This window comes from Zonotrichia albicollis, chromosome 20, assembly GCF_047830755.1.
Source record: "Zonotrichia albicollis isolate bZonAlb1 chromosome 20, bZonAlb1.hap1, whole genome shotgun sequence".
Taxonomy (NCBI): Eukaryota; Metazoa; Chordata; class Aves; order Passeriformes; family Passerellidae; genus Zonotrichia; species Zonotrichia albicollis.
The window spans coordinates 9,656,974-9,683,255 of record NC_133838.1 but is presented as its reverse complement, the minus strand read 5'-3'; the positions used below and the strand labels follow the sequence as shown (position 1 = coordinate 9,683,255).

The window sequence follows — 26,282 nt, the reverse complement described above, 5'->3', positions numbered from 1 at the left end:
GTGCAAAGCACATAATTAGAGAGATTGTGAAAGAAAGACAAAAAACAACAGCAGAAACTACATGACATGGAATCACCATTCAGAATCACAGGCCATGTGCCTGCCAAATATTCTTAAGTATTCACATCACATTTTAGATTAAATGAACAGAATTAATGTATTTTTAAGACCAGCTAAGGCTTTGTGTGTTTTCCTACCCCACAGCAAGGAGCAGCAGTGACAAACCACAGAGGATTCAATAGGAATTCACCCATTGAATCCCACTGGCTTCACACCTTACAGTCTATTGTTACTCACCTGTGACTCCCGAGTTAAGGTACTCAGCATGTTGCTCCTCAAACAAGATTTTAAATATCTGAAGTTTCCCCTTGTAGTTTAGTGGCAAATTAGAGGGAAAATGTCATTAATTCCAGCTCTGCAAGATGGTTTATTTTCCTGAACTGCTATTTGCTTCATTCCTATACATGCTGATTTATACACCAGGCTATTTTTTTAATTCATTGTTAAAGTGTTTCAGCAAATAGCTTTTTAACAAGGTTTAGTTGAATTAACATCTGAGAAGCAGCTGCTCTATTCTCCTTTTCCCATGCTGACAATCACCAACTGCAGCCTGAGTGCAGGAATGGTCATTTCTTGTTTGACCACCTGCTGCACACAAAGGACAGAATTTATTTGCTGCTGCAGGGCTGAAAAGCCTCAGACAATCATTACATTTTGGCTCTACAAAAGCAAGATGCAGAAATTTTATATAAAACTGAGATTAATCACACGTTTTAGGCAGGAATTACATAAACCAAGCCCTCACAGCAGTGTAAACACAACAACTACTTACTTGTCCACCTGTTCCCTTGGTCCCTCCACACACCACTGGGCACCGTGCTGGATGTGCTCATGTTCAACTCCTCAACTGGAAAAACATTCCCAAGTTATTACACCCCCAAGTGATTTTGAAATCTTTTGTACAAACCCACGTCTACAAAGGTATTTTTAGCTGCTGCTGTCAAGATATCAAGCCCAGGTAGAGTCAGGGTGCTCAAGCCCACAGTGTGACAGCAGGGACTGTGTTCTATCCTACACATTTAATGTATCCATTTTTCAGTGATCCCCAATTCAAAGGTACTCAGTGACTGAACACCAAGTGTCCAAAAACCTTTATTATTTCAGCCAAAAAAGCAACACTTACTTCCAATGGATGAGCACTCTGGTGTCACTCAGCTTTCATCTTCACCTAAAGGATAACAACTGAAGTTATTAGAGTCATACACAACAAATTGTGACCATTTCAAAACTAACTTAAAAATAAGGTTTTAACATACATGGACTGATTAGTTATGAGGGGGAACTTATCAATTATTCCAAACTATTACGTGGAAGAATAAGGGGCAGAAATAGGCTAACCTAAACACTCATCAAGAGCTGAAGGAATATGCAGGCAGTTGCCTGAAGAACTGCACCCTGAGCACAAACCATAACCCCAGTCTGAGCACAGTGAGGTTTGATTGCAGCCAGAGGTATACTATCCCTTATGTGAAGGCTTTAATTTCAGCAGCTACTCCAACTCTATGACCCTACTTGTCTCCTGTAGCAATGCCCTCTCTCTTCCCTTCCTGAGGCAGTGCAGTGGTCCTGGCCTCTTGGAGCTCTCGTGTTCTCCAGTAGAACAAGTGCTTCAGAAGCCAAAGGCAGACACTACAGGTTGGCACTGTCACTGCTTTTATCCTCAGAAGGTTCTTCCCTCCTCAAGGCCTTCCTTCACTATAGCTGAGGGCAGCCTGCAATGGTGAGAGCTGGGGATGTGGTGCAAGGCTCTGCACAGCTCCAGTTGGGAGGCAGATCCCAGCATGGGCACAGCATGATCTGACCAGGCAGGGACAACTTCAGGCTTTAGTCTCCAACCCACCACCCACCTGGGTTTCCTCACAGCCCTTGGGAGCAGGAGAGTTATGCACGTTTTGTTTTCTCTGCCATAGCAACAAACACCATGCATAAGGGATACTATATCTTTGTGCATCCTTTGAACACTGCAAATTCCCTGCTAGCCACACTCCTCCCAGCCCTCCCCAGTTAGCTCTTCAGTACTGGTGTTCAGAAGCAACATTTATAGAGATGGGGTGTTCACAGACCACTGCGGGATTGCACAGCCAAGTCCTAACGTGTCAATCATTACCTAGCAGCAATGACACAGCTGGGAGAAGGCCAATCCTCCCTTTTTTCCTTTTCCAGGCAGCAGCTATTTAACAGCCCCACTAGCTGGTATGGAGAGAGTGAAAAAATCTGAAGCTAATTAGCTGATTGCAAAACTTGCTGGTAGTGGAAGAAGCCAAGTGATTCCCCAGAGCAGCATACTTGGATGCATCCTTCCCAACATGCTCAGCCTCATTGAACATAATGGAACAGAACACTGGCCTTCCTGATCATGTCACTGCAGCTGGCAATGATTAACAGAGACATGCAACCCCATTACTGCTCCAGTCCTTAAACTACTCACAGGCCTCAGTGTTTAGCTATGGGGAGAACTGCAAGCAAATCAACACTTTGTATGCTTAATGTTACAATAAAGCCCCATCCACGCTGTGCTGTGCTCTCCTGCCAGCAGCAGGCTCTGCTCGGAGGGCCTAGCAGTACGCAGATGTATTCTGACACCACACTTCTGAGCTTCAGGTAAGCTTTTGAGAAAAAGTGTGTTTCACACACAGATAAAACCAAGATGAAACACAATGCAAGCACTTGAATGTCATTTCTTGTACCCACTTGTTACAGACTGACTTAGAGCAGACATGACTAAGTTTGCTACCACACCAAGTTTCATTACTGCAGCCAGAGCTGGTTTGAGCCCCATGGTTTCACTCACAAATTGCTTGCTCCAAGAGTGTCAAAAACCTGCTTAGTTCAAGTACGTAGAATGAGGCAGATGTGCCAATAACCCCTCCATGACATTCCTGCAGGTCAAGTATCCAGAGCACAATGGAAAAACTTAAGTCAGATCTTGAGCAATGGTTTAAGATCATTAATTCAGTTTTGCTACCTGACAGCACAGTGGCTGCCAGCAGGTTTGCTACTGGATCCCAGTCCCAGGTAAGGATAAGCCAGCACAAAATGGATTCAAGTCACAGGTAAAGGTAAACCATCATGAAAAGCCAAACTGATTTTGTGACAAGGTGTCATGGGCTACACTCACTGTGGTGTAACCAAAGACCTGTTGTCATTAACTCATGGTGCACCTGCTACTTCAAGGGTTCAATGGAACATGGAAAGGTGGCTACAGCAGAGGGCAAGGTTGTCCAGCAGATCCCTGTTCACCAGCAAGAGTCCTGCCTGGAAGGTAACAAAGAAGGGTCCAGAAGTGACAATAATACCAGAAACAAGTATGCAAAGCAGAACTTTGCAGAACAAGGGAAAACACATTACAGCACCTGTGAAATAAACTGAGTATCAGACAAGAGCCAGATCATTCACTGGAACAAGGGACCTTGAAATTCAGGTTCAAGAGCTAATGCAAAAGAGCTGGAGATCAGCATGTCTGGATGTCTAGCAACGTAAGCATGTTAATCCTGGAACACTGTAGTCAGGAGTTCTAGTAATGAAGAGTTTAGAATTACATCCCAAGACTGATGAAAAATGAAATTGTACATTGCACTATCAAGATGACTCTACAAGGCAGAAGTACAGAATCTCATCACTGTCAGTTAAAGCAGAGGAATATATCAGGCTTGTCAATCAAAGTTTAAAATAAAGACTACTGCAATGTCCAATAAGCTCTATGAAACTCACAGGGATATTCAATCAAGCACTCATTTACGTCCTCAAAAATATTCTGGATCAGTCTCAGAACTGCTTGCACCAGTAGCCTGAGGTGACTCTCACACGGCACACACAAGGCAAGAGCAGTGGTTACTGACACATTCCCACCAAGCCAAGACTCTACACATGGATGAGCTGCAGATGGGCCACTTCATCACTACAGAAAGTTTAAACGTGTTCTTTTCCAGGCACTGAGAGCACCTTGTCAACTACTGAACTGAGTTTAAGATCACATTCCCTCTTCCCCACAGTGCTCATTTAAGAATATCTTCGTTACATCGGAACTAAGAAAAATCCACCCAAGCCAAGTTGTAAGTACAGAGGAATCGGGTCTGGAAATGCTCAGCTAAGAACCACAGTAAGTTATTTCTTGTCTCTGAACGAGACAAAAGCTTCCAACCGAAAACCACACAGCTTTGATGCAAGCTCAGCATACAGGTATGGAGTGCTGCACTGTAATTCCACAGTCAGAAGTGTGATGTCAGAATACCCACAGTATAAGATTACATAGAAAGTCACCAAGTTATATGATATTGCTTGTTACCTACCTGGACGCAGTCGGCAATGAGAATCTTGGAGCAAGCAGGAATACTACATCCGGGTCCTAATGTCCATTGCCATTTGTGGTACTACGTTCCTCACAGTTATGAACTGCAGAAATGCTGGCTAAGTGCAGTTATGTAGCAGGCCACTAGTTTAAAGTGTAAATTGCAGTCTCAAACTCCAGCAAGAACTTGCTGCCACAGTAAATGGTTGCCAAGGAGAAGCCAAGAATTTGTCTACCACAAAAATACCACAAAATCTCAAAAGCATTTTCAATTTCTCATCAGCTGTATAAATGATTAGTGTATCTACGCCAGAAGGTAAGATTATTCTGTATTCATTTCTGAGAAAGTGTGAAGACATATGTGTAACGATACCAGGTTCTACTTGCTGCAGTTTTTAGAGCTCTGAGTGTCAAAATGGGCTCAATTTTGATAAAACAAGCTAAATTGCAACAGCCAATGTCCTCCAAGTCCAGTACAAAAATGTTATGTGATCCAGACCATCCAAAAACAGGTCTGACCAGCAAAGCACTTTTCTGAATGATTTTAGAAGATTCAATTATATAAATCTGAGTTTATGAAAGAAGTCCAAAACCTCATAGGAATAGATCAAAGGAATGTCACTTTCTCGCCTCCCACATTTAGTAACTTTTATCAGATTTTAAAGTTGACATGTTTGCCAGCTTTTAAGACACCATCTTTAAAAGGTCTTGAAAAGAAGTTGGCTAGTTCATCATATGCCTGTTTAGTACATGCAACTCAAAGCAGAACTTGTTTTAGAAATTCTGCTTATGCAGCTACAACAAAGCCAGATTTAACCAAACTTTCAGATCTTTTGAAAACTGCCAAATCTTTCAAATATATTTACTAATCATGCTTTTGCAGCTCAGCTATTTTAATACCTAGCAACAGTAGCTTACGTACAAAACAGGGGTACCCAAAGAAAGCTCTGTAAGGTACAAAGACAGCAGCATCCTTCACTCTTCCAAGTTACAGAACTATAAAAGAACATACTTTAGGATATGCACCAGCATCTCTTTTAATAAAGAATGACATGTAATCTGAAAAATAAACTGAAAAAATTAATTTAATGTTCATGTTTAGAATTCCCCACCTCGGACACCTTCACCTTTTGAGGGTGTCCCATGAACACCCTCCAGAAAAGAAATTGTTTAAAACCGCTTCAATAATGCAAATTGCATCCATACTGCTCATTTGTAAACTACCCAATACAAGTAACTTCCAAATACTTGGTCTGCAGTTTAGGAACTGCCAATTTGGAATTTCCTCCTCATTGTTGTAGCATGTTATCAACCCCCAAACTTTTCTGGGTAAACAGAAAGCATTCACCAAACAAGCTGAATCACTCTTTAGTGAGCTTCGTGTTCCACGTCAGTGTTACCTGGATCAGCATTTCCCAACTTGCTATTCTGTCATTTAAGGGGTAACAGTACTTCAAGAGGGATCAGACATCTGTACCCTAAAACCCTGCAATCTGAAACTTAAGGTTTTAACCACAGGGAAAATTTAGCAGAAAATTTAGAATTAGCCAATGCTCAGCACGAGGAATGGAAGGATATTGGGAAGATTAAAGCTATTCACAGAACTCCAGTGGTTGGGGATCATGTGAAGGTACAGCCAAGCTAAGTTTACCTACTTTGTGCCAAGCAGGTTGATGTATCCTGCATTAACACCGAGGTATTTGACACTGGGAAGTCAAGTTCCCAGTTTACCTGGTACATTGTAATAACAAGCAAAGCAACTACCTTACCAATGAGTCCAGAATGCTTTCAAATTCTTCTGGGGCTTAATAAAATGAACAGCAAACTAACGAATTCATCAGATCTTCTACAAAAAGAACCTTAAAGGGAGTTTATTTGCACTGTGTAGTAGTAACTCTTAAAACTCCAGATTCAGATACTACTTTTGAAGCATTATCTCCAAACATCAATAATAAAAAAGCGATAACCATCATGCAAGCAAGCTGATTGCTGTATTTTACATACAGGATTTAGGATTTGCCCACCAGCTACACAATTTAAGAATAGTTCCTGCAGTCCCCATAATACAAATGATTGTATTCTGAACTAGGCAAATTAGTCCACTGTTAGCATGAGGACATAAGCAAATTAACCTTAATCACTCGAGTAACACTTCTGGTCTTTTTGCCAAGCAATTTCAGGCAGGTGTACAATATGGAGCAAGGCCAGATCCTGTAATCTCAAGACAGCTTAAGAGCATATAAATATCACATTAACAATCCTTTAGTGAGGAAGTCAGCCAATACAAGGCATTCTATGAATTTATTTTAAAATAACCATTGCTAGTCTTCTGCTTAAAGTCTTTGAAAGATTCCAAGCAGTAACTGCCAGGGTGGTTAAGTGCTACCATCCCACCACCCATAGCTAAAATATGGAATTCATTACTGCACTGCTTGCATTGAAGCTTTAAATAATGTATCTTACAGCATTTCTAAGATTTCCATTTGCTTCCTTGTTGCAGCACAATTACTGCTCAAAAAATCTGCACCTACTGCAAAGTTCAGCTACAATTTAACCCAATCTTTGGCTAGAGAGGCACTGTGGGAAGAGATCTCTCTTCACTGTAGCTCCACACCCTGGTCTAGGTCCGACCTCAGCTCGAGGCTCTCAGGTTACTGTGGCAGGTGTGGTATTTGGCCTCATTTGTTTAACCACGACTGGCAAGAAGAGTTACTACATTTAGTTTTCTATTTATTTTAAGCACAGTAAAAAAAAGGTTGGTACACTTTGGGAATTCAGTGGCACAAGGTACACTGCCATCAAGTTAGGGACGTTATACATCAAAAAACCAGCTAAATTTGATTTTGAAACACTGCATTACATAATTAAATTGTACTCGCCCAAACAGACCACTTACAAATATTAGGTCAGTAAGTTTCTAACATCCATAAAAACGTAGCTTTCTTACTAAAATGCAAGAATTAAGAAGTCGGTGTCTAAACAAGACAGACAAAAACAAACTGGAATGAAACTACAGGTCACATCTAAAATCGGGGCTTTTTGTTTGGGGTTTCATATTCTTCTCTCCCTCTACCATATCCTGCTGGTGTTCCAGGCCCCATTCCTCTAGGACCCTGGCCACCCACGGGCCCCGCACCTCCCTGCCCAAAGCGTTCAGGACGCTATTGGAACAGAATGAACAGTTCATTATAAGTAGTTGATGTCCATGTGTGTTAAGTATATATTTTTAGAAGGTTCCGTAGTCAAGGTTCGTCGATACAATCACCATTGAGCCGATCCACAGGTACCGGGAACATAGAAAGGAAAAAAGGGTAATTTAAAAATTAGTTTATTGTAATACATGCCTTGAGGTATGTTCCCACTTGATGCATTCTCATACATCTGTTACAAAGAACAGATCCTCCCTGCAGTGCTAGAAATGTAAGCATTAGTGCAGATGTGAATTAACAACTTTTCCAAATGAGCTCTAGCAAAATTTTCAACCAAGTTAATGCAAATAGCTTGTGAACTTCTCACCTTTAGTGCAGTAAAAGCTCAGATTACATCACTGTCATTTCCAAATAAGCCTAATGAGAGAATGCAGCTCCAGTTGGCTGAAGCAGGAGCTGACATTCATCAAATGTAACAGAATGCCTACTCACCAGGACTGGCATGTGCTGTCTAGAGACCATGTGCTTTTCAAGATGGGGTTAAGACTACGGTCTGCTGACTAAACTGCAGAGGCCTTTGGCAGTACCAAAACTCATTGTGAGCACTACTGCATTGCAAGAAGAAAAAAAAAAATGTGAAAAAAGCTACTGACCAGTGCTTTACCTAACCAACGCAACTGCTCGAGCACAGACTGGCACTTGTTCAAACCCAACGTACTCCGGAGCTGCTGCTGCTGCATCAGATGCAAAACGTGTTCCAAGCACTCAGTGTGTCCAGTTAGAGCTATGCACAGAGGGTTGTGTGCATCCAGGCAGTATCTCCCTTCCCACCCCACCTTCACCACAAGCTCTTGGAAAATTCACAGCTTCACAGCAATTGAAAAGGTTTCACACCAAGGTGTAACAGCTAAGTTACTCTGCAATAAAGCAGAGACTTCAGGTCTATTTACTAGTACCTCTAGTTGCATGTACTTTGTTCAGTTACTGTATTACTGGGTGTGATCAGCATTCAACCTACAGAAGTTAGACATTATGAGGTCAAAGAGAGCTTTAAATTTTCATTTCAACCAAGGTTCCCACTACTGAGTCACAGAACAATGGTAGGTGGTTTGTTACAAAAAGTATCTGCAACTGAAATTGCACACTTCAGAGCTCCTGACTTCTGAAAGTCAGCATCAATCCTTCCAAGAAAGGAGTTTCACAAATATTACTTAGGTTATTTCTGCCTAATTCACGGCAGCTTCAGCTCACCTCCAGCTCTGTTTAAAGGTATCAGCCCAGGAACTGTGACCACACTGTGTGGCAGAGATCCCCAACCTAAGAAACTCCAGGCAGTTAATCCACCTCACTGTTACATCTTTTGACCAGATCACATTTCAGGTATTACACAAGTTCAACATGCACCTGTTACCATGGTTTTCAGGAGAAAAATGTACATAGTATCCACCACACACTGCCTAGCTGCTCACAGGAAGCTCAGGAACTGCTCATGTATCAGTAGGTTATTGAGGTACCTTAAGGCCAACAGCACTGTCTACTGAATCAATGATGCTCTGGGAAGTTACCATTCCAAAGATATGTTCCCCAAAAAGGTAAAACAGAAGGTATCTGACAAGCTACTATGGTAGCTCAGCTCATTAAGCCAGAGGCCTAAACCCACCCAAAAATCATTTAGTTCAGCTTGTGCTGCAGGTGTACACCCTTTCAGGAGGGTGAAAGCACACTGCTATCGCCACCTAAGCCAACAGATTCCCATCCTGCCCATTAAACACCTCTGTCATCTGCATCCGTGGTGCTTCAGTGTAGGAACACCAAACAGGCTCCAAGCCCAGCCACACATGTAGTGTGCCAGCAATTAGTACAGTTTGGAATCATACCTCTGAACAGGAGATATGCTGTAGTTTAACAGGCTCTACCTTTGTGTCATGCCCAACACAGGAAAACAGACCGGGCTAGCATTCCTTTGGGAGACAGGAACCACAAATGGCTACAGTCCAGGATAGCTGGAACATGCCTGAAGCTAAAAACCAGCATTTCTGCTCTTCTACAGCAACATCAGCACAGACTAAGGGATATGCTGTTTACCATTGGTAATTTAAGTTTATCTGCTGCTGGGACAGACCTGAGCGCAGATTTTGGACTGAACAGCACACCCAGACCAACATGCATCCAGCCTACCTAGGCTTGGAAGGGCCAAAACAGTGTTACACATTGGGAAGGAGAACAAAAAAAATCTCTCTTGTCCATCAATACAGAACATCAAATTACTGAAAAACTACCACATGAAGTATTTTGATGAAATTTGTCAGATTCTCTAGAATTCGTAAAAAATCCTTCCAAGCCCAACAGTGACGCAGAATTTCCAAAGTCCAATGAAGTCAGTTAATTGCAAATATGCTTAAGAGCACATTTGAATCCACTTACAACAATTTCTGAGTGTGTAAGCTACCATTAAGGTTATCAACTACTCTAGTGCTACACACTGCCACGTTGTCCTGTGTTAAACACCTGACAAGAGAGTCAGCAGTTAACAGTGACATTTCCACAACCATCCCAGCACTGGAGAACTCATTCCCAACCACAACAACTCCCTTGTGCTAAGCTAAAGCCACCACAGGATACGTTACCATGTCACTTCCCATCATAGAACCACTCATGGCTGCTTGGCCAACTCCTGGATTAGCTTCATAACCTATGCCGCCACCACCTCCCAGAGGTGGAAATTTCTGGGCTGCTGAAGCATAAGGATCTAAGAGAGAGAAATATATCATCATATTCTGGCAATTTCTAAGTTAGCCACACAAAGTAATTACTTAAAAGGTTCTTTACCTCCCATGTTCATTGTGGCAGCACCACCCATTCTCATGTCTCGCTCCCTCTGCATAGAAGAAATAACTTTTAACTTGGATAATCAACCACCAAAATCCAAACTTTTCAGGAGACAAAATACAGATAAGGCAAATATCGCCACTGCCCATACACAAACACAAAGGAAGCAAAACACAGCCATGTTAAAAATACATCTACAAAACTCCTGAGAGCATGGTAACGTGAGCCAAAGCCAGCACCATGTCACTTACTGGATCCATGTAACCCATTCTACTATAATTCTCTTCCCTCTGTCTTCTCATCTGCTCTTCCATCTCCCGCTGACGGATCATCATCTCCTCCTCCCGCCGGCGGCGCTCCTCCTCCTGCCTGGTCACCACAAAGCAACGTTAAACCCCAGCAATGATGCACATTCAACACACACAAACATCAACTTCTCCATTAATATAAAGGCACTGAAAGATTAAACTTCAGAACAAAAAAACCATACTCTATGATGCCAAAATATTTAAGGAGAAACTTACACAGGAGTTCAATTTCGCAAACACAAACTGAAGCAGCAATGGTGTTTCTTGAAAAATAAAAACTTTCATATGTAAGTAATTGAAAAAAGAAAAAGGTCCATCTAATTTTTAATAAAATCCCATGAAAGCCAAACTAACCTCAGTTGAATTTCCTTGCGCTTCTGCATTTCCTGATTATGAAGTTCTTCCATCCGCCTCAGCTCCTCCTGGCGCCTCATGAGGTCTGCAGGAATGAAGCCTGTGAGCAGCTTTTCCACACAATGTCCCATTTTAACTAAATCTGAATTACATCTGCACTGGGGCAGAGAAGTACATTCCAGTGTCACTGCTCTTACCAAAACACCACAGAAATTTCAAAAAACTACCAGTTCCTCTTAAACTCTGAAATTCTCAAGTTCACAGTCAGAAGCGTGAATTTTCTCACTAAAGCAAAAAGACACAATTCAGAACCCGTTACCTTGACGCAGGAGGTTTGCCTGATGCTCATGATAAGCATCTTCCATCTCACTTTCAAGTTTGTCCTTGGCATCTTTCATGTTTTTTGCCACTTGCTCTCTCTGCTGCTTTTCCATTTCATCTAAAGATTTCCACCTTTGAGAATATTCAAATTCAAAACTGCCAGGCTGAGCAAAACGGGGAGGAGTCTCTCTTTCCCTGCAAAAGGAAGATACTCAGAGTGGGCAATCCTGGAAATTCAAGGTCAATACAAGATCATGACCAAAATAACAGAATTATCAGGGAACATCAAGGACACCCTGAGAACACCTGACAAGCACAGGAGAGAGAACAGGCTCTGATGGAATTGCTGCATTTTATATACAGGCAACAGCATTGAACACAAATATTTATCACAGCACATGTGGAAACTCCTGCACTATCACATCCAAGCAAATCTTCAGAGTGTTACTGCTTGTTTGCCTCATTTTTAACTGTCTTTAGACATTTCACTGCTGACAATTGCAGGTGGAAAATCTTCAAAAAAAGACAGGCCTTTGCCCAAGCAGGCACAATCAAGGTGGAGTTTTCCAGTGCCAAAGCACTCTGTGGCAAAGGCAAATAACAGCCTTCACTTTCAGGGAAATAGTTATAAAAGTGCCTGAGGGCCAACAGGCTGTTTTGTCATATAAATAAACTCCAATTTAAATTTCGGTAATTTATGGAACAAAATTACCAAGTTCAAAAGCTTTCCATGCATTACCAGTATGAATTACTTCAATGCTTGGAACACTGTATTAATCCACATTGTTCTCAAAGCTGCCTCTAAACCACTTACAATTTTTGATCAAAGCCAGGAATTTTGAGGCTCTTTTTAAGCCAAACAAGACTGACTGGATCTCCCTCCCTGCACTCCCTTTTGTGATCTGGGAAAATATAAAATTCCTACAACAGGTTTAATATACAGATTCTAACACAAAACTGCTGTTTCAGAAAATATTTCTCTAGAATACTTCTCTAGACTCTTTGTTCCTTTACATCAGTAGTCAGCTCATAAGGCAAATCCACATGCAACAAGTTTATACAAATCAGGGAATGAGTTTAAATTGTACTTTGTTTCTCATTTCAAACCATGAATGTAAATTTTTCAAGTTCCCCACGGGATCATCAACCCGAGACATGCCTTCAGGGAGATGACAGCTTTTAACAATAGCATGAAACAGTTCAAGTCTGATTTTTCAAGTTTCTACATATACCAAAACCATGTGTCAAGCTGCTATTTCTTTGTACTACAATGCAGAAAACTGCTTGTGTAACACTTAGTGAATACACTAAACAAATCATTGTTACTTTAAACTATGAATAAACAAAAAAATAAAACCAAGAACAGGCAATACAACCGAAAATCTAAAGCCTGTTTCTGAAAAAGTTTCCATATTTCTCAGTGCCAGTGACAATACCACTTAAAACATCATTAATGCCCTCTTTATAACAAAAAACTGTGCCTACTTTTGATACATCGGATTCTTCTGAGCAAGCTTTTCTGGAAGACCATCTTCATCATCCAGCTGTTCCAAGGGTTCCACAATAACTGGCCTGGGAGTGCTGAACAGAAAATACCCGTTTTACTCCTCTAAAAGCCCTTATTCTGAACAACTAGAATCCTACAGTCTTTATTCAGCTTAAAACTAAAAGTTCCTGACAAAGTACTTACGTCGTCAACAAAAACACGCCCTCAGTACACCGTTCAAATGCTTTCCTTGCAGCTGGCTTTGATGCAAACTCAACAATGCCTTTTCCTGTTGATCTACCTCGATCATCTACAATCACAACAGCTCTTTCCACCGGACCGAACTGGGAAAAAGCTTCCTCGAGCAACTCGTTGGACACGTAGGGCGAGAGGTTCCGAACCGACAGGGCAGCGGCGTGAGTGGCAAAGCGAACGCGGAGCTGCCGGCCCCTCATGGGGGTATCGTCCAACTCTGCCTTTGCGATTTCTGCAAGAGCTCGAGATTCCTGGGGGAAGTGCAAAACCCAGCCTTAGAAAACTAAATTGGACATGACCACACCTCGAGAACGAAACGGATGAACACACAACACGAATGCCTACCAATTTAATGAATCCAAAGCCTTTGCCCTTGTTGATAAAAACCTCTCCCGGCTCCCCGTATTTGGCAAACAGTCTTTTAAAGTCTTCATCTGTTATATCAGCGGGCAAATTCCCAACAAACAACCGGCAGCGCTGCGTGTAAGTCTTCTCCCCGGGCCGCCTCAGCAGAGAGAGATTCGCTTTAAAGCCCTACAAAGAATCAGACCAAGCTATCACTGAGTGCTACACACAGAATTGCGGGGAGCCCTGAGGACCCCGGAGAACCCAAACCGCAACGCCGGGACCACCCGGGCGCTGCGAGGAGATCCGAACCGCAGGCCCGTGGCACCGCGAAGAGACCCAAACCGCAGCCGCGGCACCGCCGGGGGCACCGCGAACGAACCCAAACCGCAGCCCCGGGCAAGGCGACGGAAAGCAAACTGCAGCCCCGGGGCCGCCCCGACACCGGGGACCGCTCGCATCCCGCTGAGGCGCCGCCGCCTCCCCCGCTCCTCCCCTCAAGATGGCGGCGCGGGCGCGCGGAGCCGCCGCCATCTTGTGCCTGAGGGAGGTGTGGGGGGGCCGTGACTCACCTCGTCCGACAGCTTCTCGCTCCTATCTCCCGAGCCCTGCTGTGACCCGAGGCTCTGCTGGCCCTGGTGCTGCTGCCCGCGGCCCCGCGGCTCCCCGCCCGGCCCGCCGCGGTGCCCCGGGCCGCCCTTGTGCGGCCCCTGCTGCGGGCCGCCCGGCCCCTTGGGGCCGCCGCCGGGAGACTGTCCTTGTCCTTTCTTAGGGCCGCCGGCCGGTGTGGGGCTGGGGCTGGGCTTGGATTGTGGCTGTGCGCCGGCAGGAGACGCGGAAGGAGCCGAAACTGGCGGCTGCTGCTGTGGCTGCTGCCCCGCGGGAAGCGCAGAGGATGGAGGCGCTCCCGCTTGGCTGCCGGTGGGTCCCGCCGTGGTGGCGGAGGCTGAGGAGGATGAAGAAGGCGGAGCAGAGGTGGACGTGGGCGGCTTCGGCGGTTCGGGCTTCGGGCCTCCTCCCGGCGGACCTCCTGGGCCTTGCGGGCCGCCCGCCATCGGGCCGCGGTTCTGTCCCATGCCCATGCCGGGCGGCGGCGAGCGGAAATCGTGGTTGGGACCGCCGCGTCCTCCACCGCCGCCACGCCGGTGAAAGCCGCCGCCACCGCCGCCACGGCTACGGAACCGATCCCGCGACATGGTGTATCAGAGGGAGGAGGCGGAGATGAGAAGAGAGCTCCGGCCGCGGCGGCTGCTACTGCTCAGCGCCCGCTGCGCAAAATGGCGGTGAGCTGGACGGCCTCGCCGCCGCCTTTGTCCGCCCGTAATATAGTACGCCCGCCCCCGGAAGCCCCCCTCCTCCCCACCAACCAACCACAGGCACAGGTGGCGGTGACTGACAAGCAAAGTGACCAATAGCGTGTCACAACTCCGTTAACTCTTTGATCTCATTGGTAACGAGCCTGCCCTCTGTCCATTGGCGCGTTTGACCGCCGACGTTGGCACGGGCCGGTCCGTTAACCCCCCGCGTGCTGATTGGGCAGTTTGAGCGGCGGGCGGCGCAGTCACGGCGGGAGCGCGGCTCGTGATTGGCTGGCTCGGCTGTCAGTCAGGCGGAGGCGCGGCCCGGGCCCGGCTGCGGGGCGCCTCAGGGCGCACTGAACCCTGGCTGCGGCTCGAAAAATGTCAAATAAACGTAGTTTCAATTGCAGTTCGCTGCTTTGAAACCCAATCTGAGATAGGAAATATCCGATTTATGCATTCAAGAGTGGTAGTGGAGCCCCGGCGCCAGCATGGGGAGTCACGTTCAGTGTTTTGTGTTAAAAGTCGGGCAGGGAAGCACCTAAAATGAGCCTGATTTAGGAACAGCGATCCGCAGTTACTTTCCAGACGCCCCAGGAAAGCAGGACAGAGCTTGGTGTGAACAAAAAGTGACGCCAGCTCCCCAAAATGTGCACGGTGCATTCTGAGGTGAAAAATAAAGCAGCTGTAGCAAGACCGTGATGGTTACAGTCCCGACATTGCATGTTCCATTACAGAAAACAGACCAGAAGCACATTCCAGTTCTTTAGTGTGCCTGCTTTCAGCAGTGCCATTTTTATACCTCCCCTTCAGCAGTGTTTCCGTCCATCCCCCTCTCAAGCTCCCAGGAATGTTTCACATTCAGTTTCAGGTCTGAAATTAAAAATATCAAACCCCGTGGGAACCCAAGGGAAAATCCCACGTTAATTTCACAGACCTGAACTGTGGCAGTGCTGTGGTAAAATATCATCAATTGCATGAATATTTCTGACATCCTGGGGAAGTCAAAGGTTTCATTCTTCATTGAATCACGGAATCACAGAGAACAATTACTTCCCGAAATGCCGTCCATCCCTGCCCTCTGGCACTGGGAAGTCATTCCCCTTTTCCCTTGTAAATTGTCTCTCTCCATCTTTCCTGTCAGCTCCTTCAGGTACTGGAAAGAATTAGCTCTTCCCAAAGTCTTTTCTGCCAGCTGAACAATCCCAATTCTCCCAGCCTTTCCTTATAGGAGAGCAACAAAATAAATGTCTCTGTGGGTTTATATATTTTAAATTAAAAAGGAGCCACAGATTGATTCTGGCCCTGAATCAGTGTTTTACTGCCTGTGGGACTTCAGCCACTTCCAAGCGCTGCAGGATGGAAACTCCAGGTTGTTTTAAAATGGATTCTGGCCCTGCTGCCAGCAGTGAGTGTTTCCACCACGAGGTGTCTCAGAGGTTAAATCACTGCAAGAACAAATTTGGGACTGGCTCTTATCACAAACTAACAACTGGCATCTCCTTGCTGTCACATCTGGTTCTGTCTCTTCATGAAACAAATAACATTGAGTGGAAAAGGGTTGAGTTTGCCTGTGTTGTGTCTTAAGTATAAATGAACTGTATTTTCAGGAGCTACTAATTTTTATCATTCTTCAAAAGAGATAAAGAGTGTAATTATTCTCCTAATTCTGCAAAAATCTGCAGAGCAAAGATCAGAACAGAAAAAGGGAGCTCAGATTTCTGCAGGACCCAAGGGGGGATTGATGGGGTGTCTGGGCAGGACCAGGAGTTGGACTCAATGATCCCTCTGGGTCTCTTCCAACTCAAGATATTCTGTGATTCTATGACTCTATGAAAAATCTATACAAGAATCTGTAGAATTTATCCAAAGTCTGCAAAGTGGATTTGAATTTCTCCAGATCCAGGGTAAGATCCATGTTTTGCAGCTGCAATATGAGTGTTTATCCTGGTCTTCAAATCAGAGGAAAACTGATGCCTGAGCAGGACTTGAAGTAAAAACAACCTCTGGTAACAGTGACCTGCTTTGTAAGTGTTCAGCTGGTTGGTTTTGTATAAAAACAGACACTGAGGAAAAAATTTTGGGATGTTCTCCCCAGTATAAATAAATAAATATAGTTCTGTTCCACTATAAATAAATATATCTGAGACTGGAAATGTTCTGTGATACCTGGGGTAAGAGTTGAAGAATTTCTCCGTCCTAACATTGATCTTTTCATTGGGATGTTCAGTGCACACATACATTAGTTCAGTTTAATAGGAGCCATTGAGAGAAGCAAAAAAGGAAGAACTCCAGACCTCTCTCACCCTCAAAATATTAATCTATTTAAAAATAACACTGCTGTTACTAATTCTGAGGATTTTTCATATTGTACAACTGATCTAAAAATTGAATTAAGCCGTGGTAAGAAGCAGTCTGTGACTAATGAGGAAAAGACCTTAGAGGAATATGCCAGGGAATCAGGCTGCCACAGAGGTGCCCAAAGTTCTGAATGTCTCTGCTGCCACGAGCACAGGATAATCCTCAGGTAATCCCTGTGTGGAGCTCAGCAGGTGATTGATTCAGATACATTTTTCCCCCTAAACTGTTTCCTCTTGTTATAAACATAAACACAAGACTGGCAAGGAGAAATCTGAATTATGTCTGTATTATTAATTGCAGATTGGAGGAGGAAGGAGCAGCGTGTGTCCAAGTTGCTAATTAGGAATAATTACCCCATGAGGTTCTGTAAATGTCCCAAGTACAACAAACAGGAATCCCACTAACATCCCTTCCTACTGAAGGAGCAATTAAATGCTGTGAGGAGATGTCTGCACTCCCTGGCCATTCCCTGGAAAATTTTGACCCAGAAGAAAACAGTTGAAGGGCTGTGTGCACAAATTCCAGTATGTCCCAGAACTAGAGGTGCTCAGGAATTTCAAGAATCAGGAAGCAAAGGGAGGAGTGGGAAGGGAGAGCAGAGCAGGGAGGCACTCAGAAGGTGCAGGGGAGAGTCCTTGCCCTGCTGCAGCCTCTCCTAAACAGAGTCTGTGGTGCACTGGGATAAAGCTGCCTGAAGAACAGGGATTCCTGCAGAACCTTTCATCATTCTGGGGCTCACCAGAGTGTTACAAAGGGACCTTTGATAGAATAAAGGAGGAAGCAAAATGCCAATAGCATCACCTGGTATCTGAACCTGAGGCAGGACAGAGTCTCTTCAGCTCACAGCAACTTTCCCTGGCACTCAGTGATGAGGGTTCTCCTCTCCCTGCAGGGCTGTTTTCACCTCTCCTTGAGCACAGATTGAATCTGCCCTCCAAGAGGTTTTTCCTCCATACCATCACAAATATGCCTATAGGCTTAAAACCAGAGAGCTCTGAGGTTGGGAAGTTCTGTGACTTGATGAGACCACACAATCTGGATAAAGTGATCTTTCCTCCTCTTGCTGCCTGTGTCTCCTCTCTCAGCAGCAGCTGCTGTGCCAGTGGGTGATCCCAGAGTGATCCTTGGACAGCTGGGCATGCCAAGAACGGCTTCAGAGAGCTCCAAGAGCCTCCATTCCCAGTGATGTTAATTGGAGTTAAGGATGCTCAGTGCCTTGCAGGAACACTCAGCACAAAGCTGTCAATCCAGACATGTCCTTGAGCTGTGGACAGAAATGAGATAGACAGAACTAGAATTTATCCCACTGCCCTACAGTTAACAGTAAGCATGCCATCTATTAAAATAATTTAATCTTCTGTGGTTTCCTACTAGAAAGAATTTAATTTTGTATTTCTTTGATTGAGAGAATTTAAAACTCTGTCACATTTTGTCACCTACTGGGCAGGGTCCTTTAGATGCAGCCCAGAAATCCAGGTGTGCCCTGGGCTCAGCAGCTGAGGGAGGGGATTCACTCAGACTGCCTGGGAATGCTGCATCCAGTTCTGGTGCCCCAACATAAAGGGAACTTGGAACTGTTGGAGAAAATCCAGAGAGATGTGAATTTAATAAAGGGATGGAGCACTTTCCCCATGGAGACAGCCTGGGAGAGCTGGGGCTGTTCAGCTGGAGAAGAAAAGGTTGTTTGGAGACCCCACAGCATCTTCCAGGATCTGCAGGGGCTCCAGGAAAGCTGGAGAGGAACTCTGCATCAGAAACTGGAGTGACAGGACAAGGAATGGCTTCCCACTGAGGAGGGGAAATTTAGGTTTGATAAATGGAAGAAATTCTCCCTTGTGAGAGGGCAAAGGGTGCCCAGGGAAGCTGTGGCTGCTCCATCCCTGGAAGTGTCCAAAGACAGGTTGGACTGGGCTTGGGGCACCCTGGGACAGTGGAAGGTGTCCCTGCCCATGGCAGGGGTGGCACTGGGTGGGTTTTAATGTCCCCTCCAACCCAAACCAGAGTGGGGTTCTGTGACAATAAATATGTGGCAAGAATGGGATGTGTTACAGAGAATCCTGTGCTTCCATCTCACAGAGCCAGGCAGGGAAACAGAGACAACAACTCTGCAAAATCCCAGCAGTTCTGAGCTGAGCCCTGGTTAATGTTTGGCTATGCATGGAATGTCAGTGGGGCAGAAGGGAGTAAACTCACAGGGCTGTATTTCATAAGGCTGCCATGACTTTCTCAAAAATCTCAAGACTGGCAATGTCTTCTCTATAATTATTTTTTAATATACTGCTATTTCCAAAAGACAAACACAAAGGATGAAAGAGAAAATCAAACCCTTTTTTTCTTCCTAACACAAAAATGGTGGCAATTTTAAAATAAACAATTTTATTGTGCCTTTGGAAAAAGTGATGTAGTCACAGCATGAATTCAGGATGATATTAAAAAGCAGCAACCAGAGTTTGTGAGTGGGCAGTAATTGCCAATAAAGATTCAAGACAACACAAATGGCTAAAGAACTGCAGAGGTTATTCATGTCACTCCTCAGTGACTCTCAGAAGACAAAGATAAAATTAATCCTGCTGTAGCAGCAGGCACTTGAAGAGACTTCCCAGGGGATGATGCTCTGACAACCTGACACCTATCCCAGACCTTGAGCACAATCACATTTTGCAAAAGTCTAACAGTTCCCTTTTTGAAAATTACTTTTGGCATCTTATTATGGCAAATAATAAGATCTAAACATCTCGGTGACATGATGGCTAGCAGAGCTGCAAGCAATCTGGGATGTCTTGTGCAGGTTTTACTGATCTCACCCCATTTATTCTGGGGGTTCACAGGGTGAGCTTGGTGCCAGCATGAGCTCTCCCACTGCTGCTTGGGGTGGGAGTTTGGATTTTCTGCAGGGAGACAAGAGCAGATAGAAAAACAAAATGAAGACCCAAAAGCTAAGAGAAAACTCACATTTCCTTTCTTCTTCTTCACCAACAGAATCTGCCATGAATCTACTACAAAACTTCTTTTAACATAATCTGGATTTCCATCAGGAAAACTTTCCAATGAGTGTCCTGGTAGCACAAGAAAGGCATGAATACAGCTGGAAAATAGATAATGACTGTATAAGAAGAGAAGTGTAACAAAGAGAAATTTTCTGGTTGCTTTTATGGCAACCTCCACCCACCAGTCTGCTATGGATGAGATGCACCCATGTCCCAAGGGGGAGGTGGTCTACAGATAAATAATAAATTCAGTTTTCTGTCTGAGTTTTGTGCTTCTGCCATAGAATTTTTCCCAACAGATCACTCATTACAAAAAAAAAAAAAAAAGCTTCAAAATTTGAAGCCTTTTTGCACTGAGAATTTTTAAGGCTCCAGAGTAAGAAAGATTCAGAGTCCCTGATGCAGAGCAGCATCAGCTGTTTGTAACACAGAATTAGCTATAAAAGTCTGCATCCCACATCTGCACGTTGGTCACTGTCTGTTTAAATATTTCATGATGTGTGCAATTAAGTTCTTTCCTCCCTGTTGACTCTGTGACTTTAGAAATCCAAAGTATTTATCTCGACCCATGTTCTGGGCTTATTTTCACATTTGCACGCTGACAATGAAGCAAAACAATTTCTTTTTTATTTATAACCAGATTCACTTTGGGGAGCTGAGAGCTGCCATATTTGGTGTGCAAAAACTGCTGTCTGGCATGTTTGGAAACAAAAGCCTGTGTTATTGAGACTTAAAAAGAGGATGCAAAATAGATTTATAATTATTGTAATTAGAATAAAAGCATGATTGCACTGAACTTAAATCCTGGTCCAAATTTCATACACATGCACAAACCATCCAAACAGAAATTAACTTCCTAATTAATATTGGATCATTCCTATTATAAAAAAGGCACTATTAATTATTGATGATGCTTGTGCTTTTCCTGAGCTGTTTCCATCTTTTCCCCTCCAGCTCATGGAGTGCTGGGGGTAATGCAGCACGTACAAATAAATCACTCAGAGGTGTGGAAGTTACTCACACTCCTGCACGCAGGAGGATCTGCTCCTGGATGTTCTTATCAAACAGAATACAGAGGGGCATTTGTTTGTACGAGCAGAGCTAGAATATTCTCTTTAGAGTTCAGCTTCCTCCTTTCATCCCACCCACCACCAGACACTTCCTGACATTTCTCCTGCAGGCAGAGCAAGGCAACTGCTCCTTTTCTTTTTTTTTTTTTTTTCCTTTTTCAACGGCTGCTCCTTCAGTTATCTGTGGGTGGTGGGGGAAGGGGATGTTAACAGCAAACACAGCCAGAGCAAGTCTGGGAATGAGGGGGAGTTTCAGGATGGAAATAGGCCCCTGCCAGCCCTCCTGCGTCTGTGTCTCTATGACTAAGCGTTTGCTTTTTAAAACTTGCCTTTTCTCTTCCCTTGATCCTTGTGCTTTCCAAGCCTCCTGTTCCCCTTTGTCCTGGCAGCTCCAGGGAAACGCAGATCCCACCCAGCACGTGAGGGACAAACCAGAGCAGCCCCTGAGCTGGGACACAAACCCACATTTCCTGTCTGCTCAGGGCTCAAGGGGAGACACCACTGCAGGTTTTTATTCCTCTGAAATATTCCCTGTATTTTCTTACAGCATTACAGCCCTGCAGTATGAGAGCACCTAAATTTAAGAGGTGTCCACAGTTTTGTCCATTTCTGGGACACGAAAGGCCGCTGGCTGCTCATCTCCACATCCCTTTTCAGTCCATGACAGCAACAAGGACAAAGAAGTGCCCAAAGCACCACATGGTTACTGGTGAATGTGGTGGTTGGATTTGATGATCTTAGAGGTCTTTTCCAACCTTAACATTTCATGATTCTTTGTGGGTACAACATCTGCAACAGCTGTATTTTCCTTCACCCATCTCCCAAAGCTGTCCCATTTGGATGCTCACTGGAAAGAAAAGATTATTTATTATTATTAATTCATGTTTGGCCTGAAACACTCAGCAGGGCTGTTCCACCTGCAGCTGGAATTCTCTGGAGACCCTGTGCAGGAGCAGAGGCAGGAATGCCCAACCCCAACCCATGGGGCTGGCAGGTTTTAGGGGTGCCCAGCCCCAACCCATGGGGCTGGCAGGTTTGGGGTGCCCAGCCCCACTCTGCACAGCTGGCAGGTTTGTAGGAATGCCCAGCCCCACTCTGCACAGCTGGCAGGTTTTAGGGGTGCCCAGCCCCAATCTATGAGGCTGACAGGTTTTAGGGGTGCCCAGCCCCAACCCATGGGGCTGGCAGGTTTTAGGGGTTCCCAGCCCCACTCTGCACAGCTGGCAGGTTTGTAGGAATACCCAGCCCCACTCTGCACAGCTGGCAGGTTTTAGGGGTGCCCAGCCCCACTCTGCACAGCTGGCAGGTTTTAGGGGTGCCCAGCCCCTCTCTGCACAGCTGGCAGGTTTCAGGGGTTCCCAGCCCCACTCTGCACAGCTGGCAGGTTTTAGGGGTGCCCAGCCCCTCTCTGCACAGCTGGCAGGTTTTAGGAGTGCCCAGCCCCACTCTGCACAGCTGGCAGGTTTGTAGGAATACCCAGCCCCACTCTGCAGAGCTGGCAGGTTTTAGGGGTGCCCAGCCCCAACCCATGGGGCTGGCAGGTTTGGGGTGCCCAGCCCCACTCTGCACAGCTGGCAGGTTTGTAGGGGTGCCCAGCCCCACTCTGCACAGCTGGCAGGTTTTAGGAGTGCCCAGCCCCACTCTGCACAGCTGGCAGGTTTTCTGGGTGATCTATATTCAGCTGTGCATGCCCCTGGGGATGTGCAGAGATCATTCATCCAGTTCACTGAACTGCAGCCTGCATGTGAAGGGGGTTTTGTGGTTCCTTTCTAAATGTCACTGGTTTAAAGAGGAATAGTCTCACTCAGGGTTGTGCAGCAGATTGGAATATGGGCACTCCAGGGGTGAATTAAAAAGCAATTCAAAAACAATAGCGTGGAACAATCTTATCTTTCCCCTGCCTTATCCAGGCATTTATCTTGCTCTGTTCTGAGGAGTCATCACCACATTACCCACATATTCTGCAGTGTCTCTTTTAGCCATGTTAGTGCACAGACAGTTCCTGCAGAATCACAGAATCATGGAATGGTTTGGGTTGGAAGGAACCTTAAAGATCATCTTGTTCCAAACCCTGCCATGGGCAGGGACAACTTCCACTATCCCAGGTGGCTCCAATCTCCATCCAACCTGATCTTGGACACTTGGATCCAGGGACAACCTGTTCTAGAGCCCCTGTGAACACACAGAGCTCCCTGTTCCTTCACAGGGAACAATTCCTTCCAAATCTCCCATCTAACCCTCTGGCAGTGGGGAGCCATTTCCCCTTGTCCTGCCAGCCCTTGCAAACAGCCTGTCCCCATTTTTTCTTGTTGTCCCCTTCAGGCACTGCAAAGCCACAGCCAGGTCTTCCCAAAGCTGGACCAACAACACCCAAGAGTCTGAAGAAGCTGAACAATGTCCTGCTCTGGTTCCAACACCCTACAGAGAACAGGTTTGGCTGTCTCAGCCCACACCAGGGTCAATCTGGCTTTAAATGGTTCCTCTCACTGGCACCCCCTTGTCTGTCCTTTGTGCACCCTCAGCAAACCTGCAGCAGGCAGAGATTTCAACAGCACGTGGCTGATTTACCACCTGTTGTAGTGACAGGATCGATTTCTCACAGAATCCTTTGCACAGTGGTCTGAAAGCATTTTGTATTGCATGCCCAAAGTTCCATCCCTCCCTGATTCCTTAGGAGAACCACACAATGATGTCTGTTCCCATTAAAAAGCTTGAACAATTTCATTTTCTACCATTCTATAGAAACTTACAATGTAGCCCCAAAAAGTTACAGGAGTTTTGTAGAGTTCTCGTGGTATTTGAGGTTATCTGAGTGGTTCAGCATTTGGCACTAGGATGACAAGAAAAAAGAGGTTTAGTCAACACAAAAACACCCATAATTTCTAAACTTCAGCCTGAAAACATGAAGGCAGCCTTTGCAAAGCCTCAGAAAGCAGAGGGCAAAAAGAAAAAGCAAGTTTATTTTCCTGAGTGTCTTAATTCCTAAACCAAACTCAAACTTTTAAAGTCTTCCTCATACTTGAATTCCTCAGCATTTCTGTTAAGTTAATAAATATTTATTCTTTATTATATTTATTATGTAGTAAATTTATTTCTCTATTTTCTGTCTTCCTAGAAAATCCCATTGAGGAATCTGTGCATTTTCAGCTGGTCCACAATCTGTGCTTGTGACCCTCATGCTTTTGGGACACCTGTGTGTTCACAGTGAAATTTGTGCAAAACACCTGGGGAACCCTGATATGTGCAGCCCTATATTGATATTGAGACAGTATTAGAATTTCTAACTCTAAAAAAAAAAAATATAAATCCCTATTCATTTTTTTAATGTTATTGTATTTTGTCCCATAAAAAATTAAATATTCATTATTTTCTTTGTAGCTATCTAAATTTTTAATTAGATAGCTACAAAGAAAAGAATTAAAAAAAAAACTTTTAAAATTGCTATACAATTTCTCATAGCAATTTCTTAAATTGCTATACAGTTCTCATATAACATCTTTTGCCATTAAAAAAACCCAATTTCTTTGAGAAATTTCACAAAACAACTTATCAACTGTAATTATTTTAGACTTCAAGATAAGGATTATTTTAATTTAGACTTGAGGATGAGGATTATTGCATAAGTGAAAAGCATTAATTATTAAATTATGACATTAATTATCTCTCTATCCTTGGAATGCCATGATTTCTAAGAGAGACCTGACAGGATTTCCTAAATGAATCCCAATATTCTGCATCCAGCATTTCAGGCCAGATGAAGGACAGTGTTTATATAAGGATCACTTCAGTCACCACTGAAATGCAGCTGCAGCTCAGCACCAGTCTATAACTGTGCAAATCAGATAAACTGGGAAGTGGAGATTTCCTTTAAGACCAAGTTTTAATTAGCAGATAGATTATTTAATTATTAAAGAGACAAGAGCGCATTGTCCTTACCAACTTCTGGGCGCTGGCAATGTCCAACATTGCTCACAATAAAAAACCCTCAATAATCTGAATCTCACATATGGTTTCAAAGGTTTTCTTAATAGGCCATCAGTGTTCATTGGCTATGTGTTATATAGTTCTCTTTTAATTAGTGTTCTGCTGGGTAATTCTCTTGCTATTCATGCTAATTAGTGCCATGCTCAGTGTTTCTTTCCTTTGGGCTGGTGGTTTCTTGCTCCATGGGTTGGCAGTGGTGATCTCCTCCTGCCACAAAAATGATTCTTCACCCAGCTGTTGATTCAGCACAATTACAGGTTGGGTTTATTGGCTGTTCCTCATCTTGCATTTCTGCCAGGTGTCTTTGTGGCCCGTCAATTGTGCATTTCCTGTGGCCACCATCACTGGACATCCCTCTCCCCGAGCTTTGTTAAACTCCCTCTAGGTCTGAGATCATGAAGCATGTCCAGGCCTGACCCTTAACAAGGCAATTTTACCAACAATAACTTCTACCAACAATAACATCACAGAAAATCCTGAAGAAAATTTTGACGTATTCCACGTTTTTCAACAGTACCAACAAAATTAAATTAAACTCAGTTAAAAAATTAATTCGAAATGAATTCATTCACGCATGACGCAGCAGAGGTACAATAGGCAGGACAGGTGAGGTGGGCGCCGTGAGGGCGGCGCTGTGGCCTGGCAGGCCCTCCCCCCCAGGAGCCCACCGACCACCTGCCGCCAGCGCGGCAGCCCCGGCAGCCGCGCCACGAGGTCGCCGCCCCCACATCGCCGCCGGCAGCGCCGTGAGGGCGGCGGAGCCCCGGGGCCGCTCCCGCCGCGGGATCCCGGCGCGTCCCCCCCGCCTCAGGGCACCCCCGACCCCGCGGCCCCGCCGAGCCTCCGGCGCGCAGGCGCGGGCGCGCGCAGGCGTGCGGCGCATGCGCGGGCGGCCCCGCGCTGGGCTGGTCGGGGCAGCTCCGGGAGCAGCGGCCGCGGCCTGGCGGGTCCGAGCCCCCCCCCCCCGCCGCCCTCGGGGAGCCGCCGGGCCCCCCCTCAGCCCCGCCCGCCGCGCCGCGGAGCCCCCCGGAGCCGCCGCCCCCCGGAGCGCGGGGGAGGCTGAGAGGGAGTGACCCCCGGCCCCTCGCCCCGGGCTGGGACAGCTGAGGGGGGGCGCAACATGGCGGAGGCCAAGGAGGAGGGGCCCGGCCCCCGCGGCAGGGTGAGTGGGGGGCGCGGGGGGCGCG

General features: G+C 45.3%; 2 protein-coding genes and 1 long non-coding RNA gene across 10 annotated transcripts in view; 1 reads left to right on the top strand and 2 right to left on the bottom strand.

Annotated features, from left to right (window-relative positions):
• Nucleotides 1-832: 832 nt before the first annotated feature.
• On the bottom strand, nt 833-14,720 carry SFPQ (splicing factor proline and glutamine rich). Of its 2 annotated transcripts, none has more exons than XR_001333064.3 (11): nt 13,968-14,720; nt 13,396-13,584; nt 13,000-13,301; nt 12,795-12,890; nt 11,308-11,504; nt 10,989-11,073; nt 10,578-10,695; nt 10,327-10,375; nt 10,125-10,246; nt 1,184-7,509; nt 833-907 (listed from the first exon to the last, which is right to left on the bottom strand). XR_001333064.3 is itself a non-coding variant. In XM_005492342.4 (11 exons), the coding sequence occupies exons 1-10, from the start codon at nt 14,589-14,591 to the stop codon at nt 1,208-1,210; spliced, it is 1,803 nt and encodes a 600-aa protein (XP_005492399.2). In that variant the 5' UTR covers nt 14,592-14,720; the 3' UTR covers nt 833-907; nt 1,184-1,207. The 2 variants fall into 2 exon arrangements, 1 of the variants encoding a protein (XP_005492399.2); XM_005492342.4 differs by having other exon boundaries at nt 1,184-1,228.
• Nucleotides 14,721-17,096: 2,376 nt separating this feature from the next.
• LOC102060461 (uncharacterized) lies at nt 17,097-26,001 on the bottom strand. 2 transcript variants are annotated; one of them, XR_012583354.1, is made up of 4 exons: nt 25,048-26,001; nt 23,862-23,941; nt 20,007-20,139; nt 17,097-18,318 (listed from the first exon to the last, which is right to left on the bottom strand). It is a non-coding gene; the product is annotated as an uncharacterized LOC102060461 (long non-coding RNA). The 2 variants fall into 2 exon arrangements; XR_271481.4 differs by lacking the exons at nt 17,097-18,318; nt 20,007-20,139 and adding an exon at nt 19,385-19,942.
• LOC102060644 (zinc finger MYM-type protein 4) overlaps nt 25,969-26,282 on the top strand; it is a 43,397-nt gene continuing 43,083 nt past the window's right edge. For 4 of the 6 annotated variants that reach the window (XM_074555775.1, XM_074555774.1, XM_074555773.1 and 1 more), the window contains exon 1: nt 25,971-26,257. In XM_074555775.1, coding sequence (XP_074411876.1) covers nt 26,216-26,257 — 42 coding nt within the window. In that variant the 5' untranslated portion in view covers nt 25,971-26,215. Of the gene's footprint in view, nt 26,258-26,282 lie in introns of all 6 variants that reach the window. The other 2 variants (XM_074555771.1, XM_074555769.1) reach the window with 2 other exon arrangements.